Source organism: Oratosquilla oratoria, chromosome 2 (genome assembly GCF_046742065.1).
Source record: "Oratosquilla oratoria isolate Oo_2021 chromosome 2, ASM4674206v1, whole genome shotgun sequence".
In the NCBI taxonomy this organism is placed as follows: Eukaryota; Metazoa; Arthropoda; class Malacostraca; order Stomatopoda; family Squillidae; genus Oratosquilla; species Oratosquilla oratoria.
Window position 1 is genome coordinate 61,490,695 of NC_134778.1, and position 16,767 is coordinate 61,507,461.

At 38.0% G+C, this 16,767-nt stretch overlaps 1 protein-coding gene across 1 annotated transcript; it reads right to left on the minus strand.

Moving 5' to 3' along the window:
• Nucleotides 1-610: 610 nt before the first annotated feature.
• On the minus strand, nt 611-14,206 carry LOC143039455 (galactoside alpha-(1,2)-fucosyltransferase 2-like). Its single transcript, XM_076209545.1, has 7 exons — nt 14,122-14,206; nt 9,555-9,716; nt 8,073-8,231; nt 3,186-3,275; nt 1,950-2,068; nt 1,557-1,826; nt 611-1,454 (listed from the first exon to the last, which is right to left on the minus strand). Exons 2-7 carry the CDS (start codon nt 9,693-9,695, stop codon nt 1,136-1,138), a joined length of 1,098 nt encoding a protein of 365 aa, XP_076065660.1. The 5' UTR covers nt 9,696-9,716; nt 14,122-14,206; the 3' UTR covers nt 611-1,135.
• Between the last annotated feature and the right edge of the window lie 2,561 nt (nt 14,207-16,767).

Here is a 16,767-nt window from a genome sequence, read left to right on the forward strand (position 1 = left end):
ACGGTCATTTTCTTAGCATTTCCCACTGCAGCTACCTTTCCCTCCCTATCCTCCTTCACATTTAGCAACTCCCTAAAATATTCTGCCCATCTTCCCCTTACTGCCTTCTCCTCCATTATCATCTCTCCAACTGTACCTTTTACCTTTTCGTCTCTACTTGATTCGCCTCCTCTTCCTCTCTTAATTTCTTTCCAAAACATCTTTTTATTACTTTCAAAATTTTCTGACATATTCTTACCCCATTTTACATCTGCTCTCCTCTTTGCCTCCTTTACCTTTTTCTTTGCTTCTCTTTTCTTTTCTTTGTACGTCTCATATGACTCCCTCGTCCTATTTTGTAACCAATCTGTATTAATAATGTCATGATTTTTTTCTTAAGAAGTATATTTCTCTCCGTTGTTTATAGACATAGACCATATGGAATTTGAACTGATGATTTAGATTTGTGTTATCAAATCAAACGTCGCCATCCCACTTGCCTTGGGTGGCAGTTATGTGGATACGTAATACAATAATCGTTACAACCTTCAGGCAAATGGAAATATACCAGACTGAGCGAGCACATACTTCCGACAAGGAGGCCATGTTCTCGGCCTAATTAACGAAAGAGTTGTCGATAGATAGATTTTATTTCAAAGAAATCTACAAACCTCATCAAACATGAAAACTGTTAAGTGGAAGTAATGGTTTATCATGGGTGTTATGCATTCTTACCCACAAGCATGTTTGTGCGTAAAGTGCAAAGTTTATGCATTGTGGAGTTGTGTGGTAGTTGATCTGACTCGATGGTCAGAAAGGTCAGAAACAGTTGATTGCTGTCATGGGCAGATATATGACAAGCGCAGATGCATACAGATGTTCATTCTTACCAGGGGCACTCTCTCCGTCGCCTCGTCTCTTCCTTTCCCGGGAACAACTATCTCACGTGACCCCCAGTCAGACCTTTGTTATTTCAGTTGAGCTATTGTTTATTTCATTATTGTAAGTCTACAGATGATCAGATCTTGTAATAATTTCATGTTATATTGTTCTTTCATTGTACCCACTAGACTCAACCTGATTCGGTTGCAAAGAAAATCCAAAACGGGAATATTGTGTAACATTGGTAAAGTGAAAATTCTCCGTCTGTCAGACTCTAGTATGGTTTCCGATAGTGAAAAGGAATCAGGTTTTCGTGGCGAGCCTCGGAGACCCTAGTTTCAGCTCGGTAGGGTCGCGTTAAGTCGTAGGATACGTTGGTAGCGTAGATGATGTCCCCCTTTGCCAGTAGTCCTCCAAAGAAACCAAAAGTACCAAGGCCAAAGATCAAGTGGTCAGACAGAGCCATAAGTGCGAAGTCTTCGTCCCTCGATATGGGTTCATCGAGGGCCACTGCGTCCGGATGATGCCGGACCACGTTCTCGCGGCACCAAGGCAGGTCGTCTGACACCACGATGAAGGCCACTTTGCCATACCTGAGGAGAGGAAGAATGAAACCACGTGTAATGGAAGAAAAATAATAACAAGCGCCCCAAGAAAAAGGAGAATCAATCAAACAGGAAGGAAACCCTGCTCACCTTTTTCTGGCAAAGGCAAAAGCGTCATGGAAAAATATGGGTTCCATCACTTTGGAACCGTACAACACTTTCATATGATGGATGTAACTCGTCCTTCTGATGTGAACTCCAATGACCACAGGCCGTTCGGCACCAGGACCCTGAATGGTCTTGTCTGCAAGGGACGCTTCCTCCATCTGCTTCCTCCACTTCTTCAAAAGTAGATCCCTGTATCTTTCTGCTGATTGTTGAACCGAGGAGTGGAATCGGTAAAAAAATCTCAATAGGTTCCTTCGAAGAAAAACATTGAGAAAATTAGAATATATTAGTTGTGGATATTGATAGTTGGCGAGAAAAAACAACCCAAATGATAAACAAGGTAATGCCAAACTAAAAGACAAAAATACTACCAACCTATATTGCATAAAATAGGCAGGGTGACAGGGGTATAAGCTAATACTTATGCTTCTATCTAGACCGTTCAGGGCCACATAGTTCTCGGCAACATCAATTGTCATACCCTGGATATCGCCCTGTTTGCATGTAGAGAGAGAGAGAGAAAAAAAAAAGGTTACCGGGATTAGAATACGGTGTGTTTAGAGTCAGTCGATTGTATGTGCACATGATAAGACAGTGATAAATTTCATTTGATTGAATGGGAGAGACAAGCTGTGCTATACAGTATTCATATACACTCAAGTATTTTTGCCCCAAACAAACACACTTCCTACGACACATATTTTATATAGAGATCCTAATATGCCATGGATGGGACAAAGAACATAAGTCTGGGATACGACGGATCCAATTGGCAGTAATCCCAATATAAACTCAAAGAGATACTATCGGAAAGTGTCCTCCACATCCCTCCTCCGTCTAATCTAGTGATTCTAAACCTATTCCCTGTGTATCCTATCCTTATATATTGTTGTTCTTTTAGCTCCAGTTACACCAAGCTTAAAACCTGTTTCCGACCACCTTCGACCAAAAATCAAGCGATTGGTCGGCGACACAAAACCTATGCAAGGAATTGAAGTGGAAAAAGTTAATGTGGTTGATAAGGTGAAAATCTATGTACTGGGGATTATTCGTTGTGTGTTGTAATCTATCTATCTATCTATCCATTTATTTATCTTGTTACCAATTATCAGCGACTTCCAAAGAATACCTGCAACTGGTCGGCGACCACCTGGTCGCCGATGGTCGGAAACAGCTCGTAAACTTGGTGTGACTGGGCCCTTAGCCACCTGCAGACTATTTCAGGACTGGTTATATCGTCAAGCACCCAGTAACTACCATTGTTTTTTGTTTGTTTTGTTTTTTGTGGTCTTACTTATGGTAACTACAGGGCCTATGGACCATAGGTGACCAGAGTCTTCTGTTGAACCTAAGTCTACGTAGCAGTGGATGCCGTGGGAGAAGATAACAACTGCACTTTAGTAACCGCTCTCTAACCCTGACGGACGTTTTCTATCATTAGAAGCTTACTAGCTTCATTAATTACACCGACGAAAATTATAGATAAGTCAGCAACCCAGAACTTAACTAGCAACACAAGTCCCATTTTAATTTGTAATGGCAGAAAGCGTTTGCCATAACTGGCGAATGAGTTAAAATTACAACCTTAAGTAGTTTTCACTGACGCCTTACCCTGTGTATGCACTCCTCAGGGAGAGCCGGTAGTGGGAAGTTCGGGAAGGACGCCTTCAAATGGTCATACATGTCCTTCCTCACTCCAACCTTAAGAAGGAAAAAATGAACGACTCACCATCAGTTATCACACTGACTCCCGAAAATAGTATGATATCATAATAGAGTTCTCATTCACTTCCAAAATTTATATGAAATGAGGTACTTGCCCAAGTGTCTTCAAATTTGCTTCAAATAATGTACCCTCGCTTCTACTCTTGAAAACAATGCTAATCATACTTTTTTGTATACTTTCTCGACTTTGCACTAAATGAAGAGCTCTGTGAGTTTGGGCAAATATTTCCTTTAAGGTGTAGTTGAAGGTATGTATGGTAGTGGTGGGCAGCTACCGGTGAAATTACCGGTTTTATCGGCAACAAACTTAATGATAGCTTACCGACAAAAATTCTGCTACCGGTAAAGCTTCGTTAACCGGTAAAGCTTCGTTAACCGATAACTCGATAAGCTATACCATAACACTCAGAGAGTGGTAAGCACGTCTCGGCTTGGTGGTACTGAGTGACGGTGGTGACAGGCCCAGTGCCCCGCTAATTTTACCGGTTAAACTTTTATCATTAAGCAAGTATGTACCGCTAAGGTCTCGGTAAGTTTTTATCATTAAAACCGTTTTTTTCGGCACTCTTTTTAATTTCTCAATAGAATTAATGTTATTTCTGTGATCAGCATACGAAACTGTATTAATTGTGAAAGTTTCATAAAAAAAATTCCGCGTGTCGCCAAACGAAGAACCATATATGTATTACATATATGGGTCTTCGTTTGGCGAAAAAAAGACGGTTTTAATGGTAAAAAAAAATGACCGAAACCTTAGCGGTACATACTTGCTTAATGATAAAAGTTTAACCGGTAAAATTAGCGGGGCACTGGGCCCGTCACTACCGTCACTCAATACCACCAAGCCGAGACGTGCTTACCGCTCTCTGAATGTTATGGTATAGCTTATCGAGTTATCGGTTAACGAAGCTTTAACGGTAGCAGAATGTTTGCCGGTAAGCTATCGTTAAGGTTGTTGGATAAAACCTGTAACTTTACCGGTAGCTGCCTACCACTACCACCTCCAAACATGAACCCATGCATGCAGAGACGCGAACAAAAATGTATACACCACACCCACCCTCAGACACCCTCCATTCACTCACTCGCGCGGTAGATATACTATAGTAGCGCCAATTAAAGTATGACCTTTTCCCTTTACAATGACATAACAATAAAAACAATATGTAAAATAGAACCAGATATATAGCTTATTAAAGGACAAAAACATTGATTTTTCGAACTCGACTCGAACTTGTGACGTCACTACTACCTCACGAGTCTTTTACCGGTAAACTGTCGGTAATTTCGGTAACTGTATTGTTTTTCACCCATAATTTCGATATTGAAATTAGCGATATTTGCCCAGCACTAATGTATGGGCACATGTGTATGTGCGTTTGTATATGTGCGTACTCTTGGTATATAAATGTACTCGTATATAGATTGTCATTAATCCTAACAATTCTGAGTGGTTAAGGTAGCTGTTTAGCTAATCAGTGTGGTGTACTATCGATAGCTAAACAGTTGGCCAAGCTACTCTAAAAAACTATAGTATAAAAAATAGAACCCATCTAAAGAACTCAGAAGATATGAATATATATATATATATATATATATATATATATATATATATATATGTTGCAAGAAATATTTGTAGATTGAGTGTCATTCATTCTAAACTAGCGTGCACACGCGCACGCGAATGCATTAGCTAGACGACGTCAGATCTTGGTGGTATCAGCAAGCTTCAAAGGACCACCTATTGTCTGACCTATTCCACGGTCACTTTGGCTTGACTTTAGATTCAACTGTCAAAGCCACCTGCATCCCGACTGGGGAGTCGGCCAAACAATGTTACCTTACGACAAATAATTAACTACGTCGATAGGATAATGTTTTTTTCTATATATATGTATTTTCTTCCTGTATATATGTGTGTATCTATATTTGATATTGGGTGCTCACACTCAGTTATATACTGTACACAAATTTTGTCACAAGGAAAATACATTTGTGTAATTATAACCATGTTGGCAACCGACACTCATTCTCTTCCTTAAGCCCTGCATGGCGAGTCAGACGAGGCTTGACTACGCTACTGTCAAGATTTACCAAACAAAGAGAGGAACCCAAGTGACGCCTTAATCTCGACGCCTCCAAACTAATGTAGAAAAACATCAAGTCTTCACACACACACACACACATACACACACACACACACACACACACACACACACACAACACACACACACACACACACACACACACACACACACACACACACACACGCCACACACACACATATATATATGTATATATATATATATATATATATATATATATATATATATATATATATAGATATATACTGTCGTAAAGAGCTGGAGTCCAGGAGCCATGTTATCAGAAAATTTTCAAAACACTGGACTCAGAGTAACATAATTTATTACCGACGTTTCGAACCCTGTCCGGGGTTCGTCCTCAGGGTTATACATTGGAAGCAAAATGATTCAGTTATATAGTGTACCGTTGTTCTCTGGGACAGGTCCACCAGAATTGACAAAAATAAACGGAACAATACAAATTCTAAACGACATCCAGAAATTAATAACAGAGTAGGTACAAAGTGTCAACAAATGGAACCACCGAAAATAAAAAATAAAAATAAAAAGAGCAAAAAGAAAAATACCAAATGTCACAGACCAGACATAAAAGCACTACACGGGTCGCCTGTCATCGCTCCAACTGTCCTGTTTGTCCTTATCACTACAAATCAAACTATAAAACAAAACAAAGACAAAAACAAAAACCAACACTAAATGACAAAAAGAAATTTAATTACTAAGGAAGGGACAAAAAGCAAAAATGGCAAATAAATGAATTTTGTCCTGGTGTGACGGATTCTTTGTTTAAGAGTAAGGTGCCTAATGTGTTTGTTTGTATGTTGATGATTGGTGTGTGTTGTGAAATGTAGACTTTCTCCAGGATGTGTAGTTTTTTTGTGATTGCTACAGTGTTTGAGTATTTTGGTATTGTTAACTAGGTCTTGTCTTGTTGGATTTCTGTTGTGATAGTGAGTCATATGTTTCCGTATGCTACCATCGCGGGCATGCATTGTGAGCCTTCGGCTAAGTGAAGTAGTGGTAACACCAATATAATTCATGTTAGGTAGAAGTTTACAACCTTCTTCGGGGCAGGAGTATTGGTATACCACATTCGCTTGCTTTAGGGTGTTATCTTTTGTCTGGTTATTCTTCATGAACAGGCTAGAGACGGTTGTGTTTTTGTAGTATATAATTATGGCTAATTTTTCTTGTGGGTTGATACATGTGACATTCCTTGTGATAATTTCTTTTAAGACCCTTTCGTCAGTTTTATATGCGGGTGTCATTTGATTCTTAAAGAAAATTTTGTGTATAGTCTGTGTGGGTTTTTGTTCCTGTTGAGTTTGGGTACGTGTCAGAAAGAGGTTGATTTCTTTGTCTATGATAGTGTTTGAGTAATTGTTGTTGATGAGTATCTGTTTTAGTCTCAAGAGTTCTGTGTGAAGTAAGTCCCAAGAAGAACAGTTACGAAAGGCACGTCTTAAATATGCTCGAATGACGCTCAGCTTATACCTATCGGGGTATTCACTGTCGGCATTCATGCATCGTCCTATGTTGTCCAGCTACCCCCCCCCCCAGTCATTATGATCTGACTCGAAGCTCTCCTAATTCCAACTCACTGGAACCATAAAGCCTTGTCATTTTGTAACCACTTAGCATAATTGACATGAACCCTTTCCGGTCATTTTATCTGCCTGAAGATGGTTGTATGTAACAACCGAAAGCTTGCGATTCTATTTATATAGTGTCAATATACCATGGATCTCAGTAGACTTGTGTTTAATCTACCCCTGGACTATAAGAAACATATAAGAAGAATGGAGAAAAAAAACTAAGAAGATAGTTGAAACTGACTTAGCATTGGTCTTTAATAAGATATATATATATATATATATATATATATATATATGTATATTTATATATATATTTATATATATATATATATATATATATATATATATATATGCGGGAAAAAACACCAAAGAAAATTATGAAATTATGACCGAGCGCTTTCGTCTATTTAGACATCATTAGAATACATACAATGATAATGCGAACATGGATGGGAACTGGAAAAGGTTGTGAGGGAGTCTCTCATGGTTTAATGATACCGTTCGCGGCAGCGGAAGTTTGGCCCACCCCTTTTCAACGCTAAAATGATCTATCTTCTACATTCTTTGACTTAAATTTAAGTTATTGACAAATGTATCTTTGATCAGACTGGATTTTATTATATTCCTAGTCAAATATCATTCATTTCTAACAATTAATGCAATGATCACAATCCTGGAATGAACAAATAATGTGTTAGACATTTGACCACACCTGACGCTATACTGATGTTGTTTTAACCTTACTTTTTATTCTTTTCCAGTCTGAACTACATAGCATTTGTTACAATTTTTATATGGAATTGAATTGATACCTCCTTCCTTATCAGAAGAGTTTTTTATTAAAAGATTTCTAACTGTGTAAATCCATAACAATCACATAAGCAATCTTATCACTAAAGGGTTTCAACTTATTTATAAACATTCATATTACTATAAAATTCTCAAGTCAATTTTGTACGTACGATGTGTGTGTGTGTGTGTGTGTGTGCGCGCGCGCGAGTGTGTGTGCGCGCGCGCGAGTGTGTGTGTATGTGTACTCATATGTTTCCTGCATTTTAAGAAGATCCTATTACCTGCACTTTGTATTTCAACTTGAAAGCGATCATATGGGAGGCCTCCGCTATCATGTTGCCAAGCTGACCTAGCGGCACCATCATCATAAACGGCCGTGAACAGTTAATGACATTGTTCATCAGGAAGGGTACGTCCACGCCGTTGAACAGGTTGTCTTCCTGGAAGAAAAAATTGATATCCTCGATCAAATATCTACATCAGGATCTCTTCCTGGCTTATGTTTTTCCTTGCCAGTGAAAAGCTTTGAAATCGGACATGCAGGAAAGATGTGATTTTTGGCTTAGTCTAGCATGAACTCCAGGTATGAATCAATTCAGCGGACTATGATTCTCCGTGGGGAAATATCCCTATCTTAACAATTAGTAGGTCCAAAAAATACAGGAACTCTCTTCTTGCTATTCTTTTATAAGGAGATCCACCCTATGTGAGACAAAGGATGGGCTCCCAAGACGTTGCTACTCGATCTCCGTAATGAACCTATGACTCTTGAGGAGAGCTTACAACCGGAACCAATTGCTGCTTCCCGTTTCCTGTTACAACAAACCAGTGATTCTGAAATAGTCCTACATTAATACAATACTGGTAACAGTCCTGTGTTTACCGTAACCATTACTAACCCCATAAGGATATGTAACCAACCATATGATATGTCACACGCATGACACGTGATCTATAGACCTCCAATAGAATGACGACAACAAATAGCGTCTTCCATCTCACGCTTAGACTAATCCATACAGTCAATCCTTGCTAACCTGTACATACCTAAAATCACACAAACAATGCGAGTAAGCGTCACGCCGCGATCGCACGATCCTATCAATATGCCACAAGTTCCTCGTCAAACACTTCATCAGCCATTCCCATAAATCTTCCCAACTACATAATCATAACTATAAACCATACTCCACGTCAAGACACATTCACTAGTACTAACTAGATCCATAGTACTATAACTAACTCACTTCTTACCCTATCGAGATTTCTTATCGAGAGGACTCCTGTCCTTGGGGTCTGCATATTTTCTTCGTGTGAATACAACTCCCAAAATTTACCACAAGTTTACATAGAGACGCCCCAAACTTATGTATCATCAACAATATGCATTATTCCGAGAGAGAGACTTATGGGAGGACTCGGGAACCACTATCAGTCAAATTCGCCTCGATGAGGCCAATTGAGCAGAGGTGAGGAACGCTCATAGAGCTGTTTATTGTGCTGTGCTAAGTGCCCTTTATCTCTCTCTCTCTCTCTCTCTCTCTCTCTCTCTCTCTCTCTCTCTCTCTCTCTCTCTCTCTCTCTCTCTTTCTTTCTCTCTCTCTCTCTCTCTCTCTCTCTCTCTCTCTCTCTCTCTCTCTCTCTCTCTCTCTCTCTCTCTCTCTCTCTCTCCCTCCCTCCCTCTCTCTCTCTCTCTCTGCTGTGGGGGTTTCTCTACACGTGCGTAATGTAAATACACCAATAGGCATATCATCATCACTCACCTGGCTTGTTTTTGCTACTGTTCTTCTTTGGTCCACTGGATACGATTTACATGTAATAGACAAGTTTTGGGTTGATACGAACAAACACAAGATGGCGGACATGACGACAACGACCACGAAACCCTTTTTCATCTCTCTCATGGTGCAGAACTTAGGTTTCAACTGAAAAAAGTAAATAAGGAAGAATTAAATACATTGTTACTAGTAAATCGCCCTTACAAAGTTTTATCACCTCTACAAGAAATTCACGACCTCTATCGACACAGCTGTATTGTTGAGGACTCTGGATTTCACTCATACATCGGAACGACAAAGATGCAACTACTAAGGCGATTAACATTTCGCTTGGCAAACGGGGCCACAATGAACCACTACAATAAACACAAACTGCCTTTGTCCGTCAAACTTTAGAAGAAACAACAAACCAAGAAAGAGACCCTCACCAACTTATATTCTATGGGGCCATTTACCTTGTAGCAAACTTTCAAGGTCTCCAGTCTTAGAGACGTAAACCCACGTATCCTATTTGCTAGCGCGCAGCCAATCAGAAACGTCACTTTTGTTGGTGAACACGCGTCGTCAACCAATAGCATCATAGCTATCCTGTATACACACTTGCACAAATCTGACGACGGTCTCACGCGAAGACCGAGCTTTTGCAACCTACGGACAATTACTTGGCACTTTACCATTACATCTTCGTAAATTAGTCAGAAATATAGGTCTCAAAAAGCTGACGTACGCAAACCCGCCTGGCGAGACGCCGGACCAACTCCCGACCTCGCCCTACGCCACCCGATTAGATCCCTGCAACCTAACTGAAGTCGACTGCCAACAGACGGACCAGGATCACCAACAACGGGAATAACAACCACACTAAATCATAACGAGTGACCAAGGAAAGCAAACCCAACGTCCACGCCTACCCCCACCAGGATCCCACCGCTGCCACCAAAATGTAGCCATTAAGCCCTACATTAACTGAGGGTTGAATCGAAACCTTTTGAGAGTTTCCATTCATATCAACAACCACTACTGCGATTTTCCAATCGGAAACACTGCAAGAATGGCGATGTCAGCATCCGCAGCATAGACCCGTCGTTGTTGGGCAACATCATCATCCATGGCACTAAAGTGAAACATATATATGGCTTGTGATTTCTATACAAAGCATGAATATGTTCCCTATATTACTACATCTATAATACTATATTGCTATACTGCACTAGGCTGATGGTGATATTACTATCATCATCATTATTATTATTACTATTATTATTATTATTATTATTATTATTATTATTATTATTATTATTATTATTATTATTATTATCATCATCATCATCATCATCATTATTATTATTATTATTATCATTATTATTATTATTATTATTATTATTATTATTATTATTATTATTATTATTATTATTATTATTATTATTATTATTATTATTATTATTATTATTATTATTATTATTATTATTATTATCATTATTATCATTATTATTATTATTATTATTATCATTATTATCATTATCATTATTATAATTATTATTATCATTATTATCATTATTATCATTAGTATTATTACTATTATCATTATTATTATTATTATTACTATTATTATTATTATTATTATTATTATTATCATTATTATTATTATTATTATTATTATTATTATTATTATTATTATTATTATTATTATTATTATTATTATTATTATTATTATTATTATTATTATTATTATTATTATTATTATTATTATTATTACTATTACTATTACTATTATTATTACTATTATTATTATTATTATTATTATTATTATTATTATTATTATTATTATTATTATTATTATTATTATTATTATTATTATTATTATTATTATTATTATTATTATTATTATTATTATTATTGTTATTATTATCAATATTATTATTATTATTATTATTATTATTATTATTATTATTATTATTATTATTATTATTATTATTATTATTATTATTATTATTATTATTATTATTATTATTATTATTATTATTATTATTATTATTATTATTATTATTATTATCATTATTATTATTATTATTATTATTATTATTATTATTATTATTATTATTATTATTATTATTATTATTGTTATCATTATTATTTTCATTATATGTTATTATCATTATTATTATTAATATTGTTATTATTATAATTATTATTGCAATTATTGTTATGATAATCATAATTATTAATGTTGTTTATCACCAATGCTATTGTTGCCATTTTCGTAATTTTTCAGCATTTCTGGGGAGCCTTTTATTTTCTAACCTTAAAGCTAAGCTCTCAAGACCAATATCCTGGATTCAAAGTCAGGTCTCACTTGAGCTCCCAAGTCTCTCTCGCACTCATTTTTCTCTAAAAAGGTGTTATATAAGTGTGTCTGCTTTCTGGGTTGTGTAAAGCTACGTTTACCGCATTGCAATTTGAGATCTTGACGTCCATTTGCCATTTCACCGACCATGTACACAATTTTTTTAAGATCATCTTGCAGTATTTTGGCGTCTCCTCCTGACCTAATCAGGCGACCTACGTTAGTGCTGTCCGCAAACTTACTAGTGTCACTACTAATCCCATTGTCCAAGTCGTTTTTATACACAATGAACAATAAGGGACAAAAAACAGAGCCATGGGGATCTCCACAAGTAACACTACCCCAATTGGAATTTACACCGTCTATGGTGACCCACTGTGTTCTGTCACTGATCCATGCTCTAATCCATTCAAACACTTTTCCTCCCATGCAATGTTCTCTAAGTTTATTTAATAGTCTCTAGTGTGGGCACCTTGTCCAACGCTTTGCTAAAGTCAAGGTAAATAACATCGTAACTACCATTGTAATCTAACGCTTTATAGACATTAGTGTAAAGAGAGAATTAGTTACACATTATTTACCCGGGCTATTTTGTAGCTTTAAGTCTATCAGTCTTTTTGACTATTGTTATTCTAATGCTAATGTAAGCCTACTTCCTTCATGCCCACTGAAGATCAGGTCGCAGTCGTGTACCATATCTAGCCTCTCCTTTGTAAGTACCGTGAGAAAAGTTTTGTTAAACGTCTTGCTCATTTCTTCCTCCGAATCTAACATGACATCTTCTTCTTTTTGATTTGGTCTATCCTTTTCTCATGTTTTGTTCTATAGAGATGAAAAAAGCTGTTTGGGTTTAGTCTCGCTTGTCCGGCAACCTTAATTTCGTAGTTACGTTTCGCTGTGCTCGTGTTGTTTTTTCCAGTCTGGCAATATCATACGTGGATCTAAGGTGTTTCATGTTTTTTAATCTTGCGTAAAGCCCTCTTTTTATTCCTATTTAATTTTTCAGCCTATCCGCCATCCATTTGGGGGGTTATAGTATTCGACCTTATTCTTTTGAAGGGAAAATATTTATTATGCTCATTCAAATTTGAAGCAGTTAGGTTACAGTACATTTCATCCACATCGCAGTCCATGCTGTTGACCTAACGCTTATGAGTAACTTCACCCAGGGTTCGCATCCCATTCTCTATGACCCGACTTTGATCTGGACACCTAGCTGCGTTAATGACATCCGGGATGTCAGCGCATTCCACCGTGTCACAGTCCTTTGGGCCGGCCTCGTATGTGACCAATCGTCCCAAATATCTTCTCAGCTTTTCAAAATTGCAAATGTGGGTTTACAAAGAGAAAATTTAATCATACTCTACAAACAGTTCTTAGTATCCACACTCGACTACGCTCCCACAGGTCCCAAATATCTTCTCAGCTTTTCAAAATTGCAAATGTGAGTTTACAAAGAGAAAATTTAACCACATTATACAAACAGTTCTTAGTATCCACACTCGACTACGCTCCCACAGGTCCCAAATATGTTCTCAGCTTTTCAAAATTGCAAATGTGGAATTACAAAGAGAAACTTTAACTACAGTATACAAACACTTCTTAGTATCCACACTCGACATCACTTTCATAGTTCGGTTCCTAACAATAAGCAAAACATAGGCACGTTACAAACTCTACAAAATAAGCCATTGAGAATAATAACAGAATGCACCAAAGTCACTCCAATAGAACAGCAGGACAAAGAAACCAAACTCCTCCCCGGAAGAATAGGATATGAACGTGATAGGTAAACAGTTATTTGCAAAAAAAAATCTCAACCCCACTCACCCACCTCATTACATCACACAAACACAACCAACAGGAGTTATTCATTGTTATTACACCATTATCATCATCACACTTCACGTTTATTGACCACAGCTGATTTCTGCCACTGGTAATTAGATTGCAGTCTCAGTTACTGAATTGAGCTTGTTGGGTTTCAGATACTACGAATTTTATATATAGTGCACATTATTATTATTCAGAGATGATTTGTGTGGTCATTTTGTTATTGTTTTTATTCTATTTTTATTTTTTTGTCGATTTTTGAAACGTGTAGATATCACGGCTGCTGATTCTATTTCGTTTTACACACTTGTTTGTTTAGATACCATTTTTCTTTAAGCTGGCTTGAAGTCGTCCGCAGTTTAGCACGTTACTTACTGATGACAAGGAGGCGGAAGGGAAGGAAGAGGTGAAAAACGGGACGAAAGCTAATTCCGTTGTCGCCGAGGTACAATGTACGAATGGCGACAATGGTCGACTTTGAGCTTAGGTGGACTTTCCACAAATCATATCGAAATCATTAAAATCCATTTCTGAAAATTTCATTTAATAGGCTTCATGGAACTACTCTGTGCGTCACTGCAGACCACCAATATCAGTTTTCTCATATATGCACGAAACAACCACACGTACACACACACACACACTAGACTGCCAGTACGGTGGTACCAGGTTCGAATCCTGCCCAGGGCTGAAATTATTTCAGTATCGCTACGCTTCGAGTCGTTACTCCGATTCTCGTGGGCGGGGAGTTGTGTATGTGTGTTTGTGTGTGTAAGGTCATAGCATTACCCATAGATCGGTCATACGAGCTCTGAGCTCTCTTCCGGGAGGGAAATAGCTGTCGATCACGAGTCCAACACGTAATCCAAAGACCAAGGTGAATCACATACACACACACATACACACACACACACACACACACACACACACACACACACACACACACACACACACACACACACACACAAACTCACAAATACACTTACCTTATATCTTTCAATAGAGGTTAATTTGGTAACATTTTGTTTCTTCTCTACCACCACAGAAAGAGAAATGGTCAGTAAGACTAAAGTCTAAAGAAAAATATCATATTCATGTGTTACCTAACTTATTTCTATTCAAGAAGACCTAATTTTCATGGTTATATCTATTTATCTATCTATACATACATACATACATGCATACATACATACATACATACATACATACATACATACATACATACATACATGCATGCATGCATACATACATACATACATACATACATACATGCATGCATACATACGTGTATACATACATATATACATATATTCACTACAATCCAATATACAAAAGCTTCGTCGTAGCCGAACACACAAGAGACTTCGGGGATCGTACAAAACGGGCTTCAGTCTTTCTCTATGTTTAGTGTGGCTAGATGGTAGCGAGAGAGATTGAAGCTCAATGGGATCTGTGTTCGAAGCTCGCGACGACCGAGTTTCATTATTTGAATTATATCGCTGCTACTAGCGATTAGTTCCATAGTATATATATATATATATATATATATATATATATATATATATATATATATATATATATATATATACATTTATATATATACATATATATACGCATACATACATGTATACATATATATATATATATATATATATATATATATACATGTGTGTGTGTGTGTGTGTGTGTGTGTGTGTGTGTGTGTGTGTGTGTGTGTGTGTGTGTGTGTGTGTGTGTGTGTGTGTGTGTGTGTGTGTGTGTGTGTGTGTTAGTGTGTGTGTGTGTGTGTGTGTGAGTGTGTGTGTGTGTGTGTGTGTGTGTGTGTGTGTGTGTGTGTGTATGTGTGTGTGTGTGTGTGTGTGTGTGTGTGTGTGTGTGTGTGTGTGTGTGTGTTAGTGTGTGTGTGTGTGTTAGTGTGTGTGTATGTGTTAGTGTGTGTGTGTGTGTGTGTGTGTGTGTGTGTGTGTGTGTGTGTGTGTGTGTGTGTGTGTGTGTGTGTGTGTGTGTGTGTGTCTGTGATTCACCATGGTCTTGGATCACGTGTTGGACTTGTGATCGACAGCTATTTCACTCTCGGAGGAGAGCTCACAGCTCATATATGACCAATCTATGGGTAATGCTGTGATCTTACACGCACACACACACCAACTCCTCGCCCACGAGAATTGGAGTAACGACTCGCAACGCAGTAATACTGAATTATTTCAGCCCTGGGCAGGATTCGAACTCGGACCGCTGAAGCAGCAATTGCGAACGCCACTACTGCGCCGTCAAGTGTGTGTGTGTGTGTGTGTGTGTGTGTGTGTGTGTGTGTGTGTGTGTGTGTGTGTGTGTGTGTGTGTGTGTGTGTGTGTGTGTGTGTGTGTGTGTGTGTGTGTGTGTGTGTGTGTGTGTGTGTGTGTGTGTGTGTGTGTGTGTAAGATATTTACACACCCTACCAATTAAAAAGACCTATGTTGACGAAGACTGGGAACATTAGAAAGAATCTCAATAATTAGTTCACTTTGCTTGCACCTTCTTTGTTCTTCAACCCAAATAATGGGAACCACAATTAAACTGAGTGTGAGTCTTTACCTTCAGTGGCGTGGAAATGTGTTTGTTCTACTCCTACGCGTCAGCAAACGTGGCGATGACAGACACTAGTGTGGATGGATAATGGGTTTTTTTTTATTCATGTGTCTGTGTTTGTGTGTGTGTGTGTGTGCGTGTGCGTGCGTGCGTGCGTGTGTGTGTGTGTGTATTCACCTCGGATCTGCTGCAGCCTCTTTTCGAGACAGCCAGACACCACCCTACGGCAGTGAGCTCAGAGCTCATTATTAGCAGATCTCTGGGTAGGTCTGAGACCACTCACACTCCACACACCGGGAATGCAAGGTCACAATTCCTTGACTAACGTCCCGTACCTACTCGCTGCTAGGTGTGTGTGTGTGTGTGTGTGTGTGTGTGTGTGTGTGTGTGTGTGTGTGTGTGTGTGTGTGTGTGTGTGTGTGTGTGTGTGTGTGTGTGTGTGTGTGTGTGTGT

Bases quoted from the DNA above. Each gene is read 5' to 3' on its own strand.
- LOC143039455 (XM_076209545.1), bottom strand. From the start codon at position 9,695: ATGAGAGAGATGAAAAAGGGTTTCGTGGTCGTTGTCGTCATGTCCGCC. The intron at 1,827-1,949 runs GTTGGTAGTATT...TTTTCTTCGAAG, and splicing joins GCCTATTTTATGCAATATAG to GAACCTATTGAGATTTTTTT. The intron at 1,455-1,556 runs GTGAGCAGGGTT...TCCTCTCCTCAG, and splicing joins TTTGCCTTTGCCAGAAAAAG to GTATGGCAAAGTGGCCTTCA.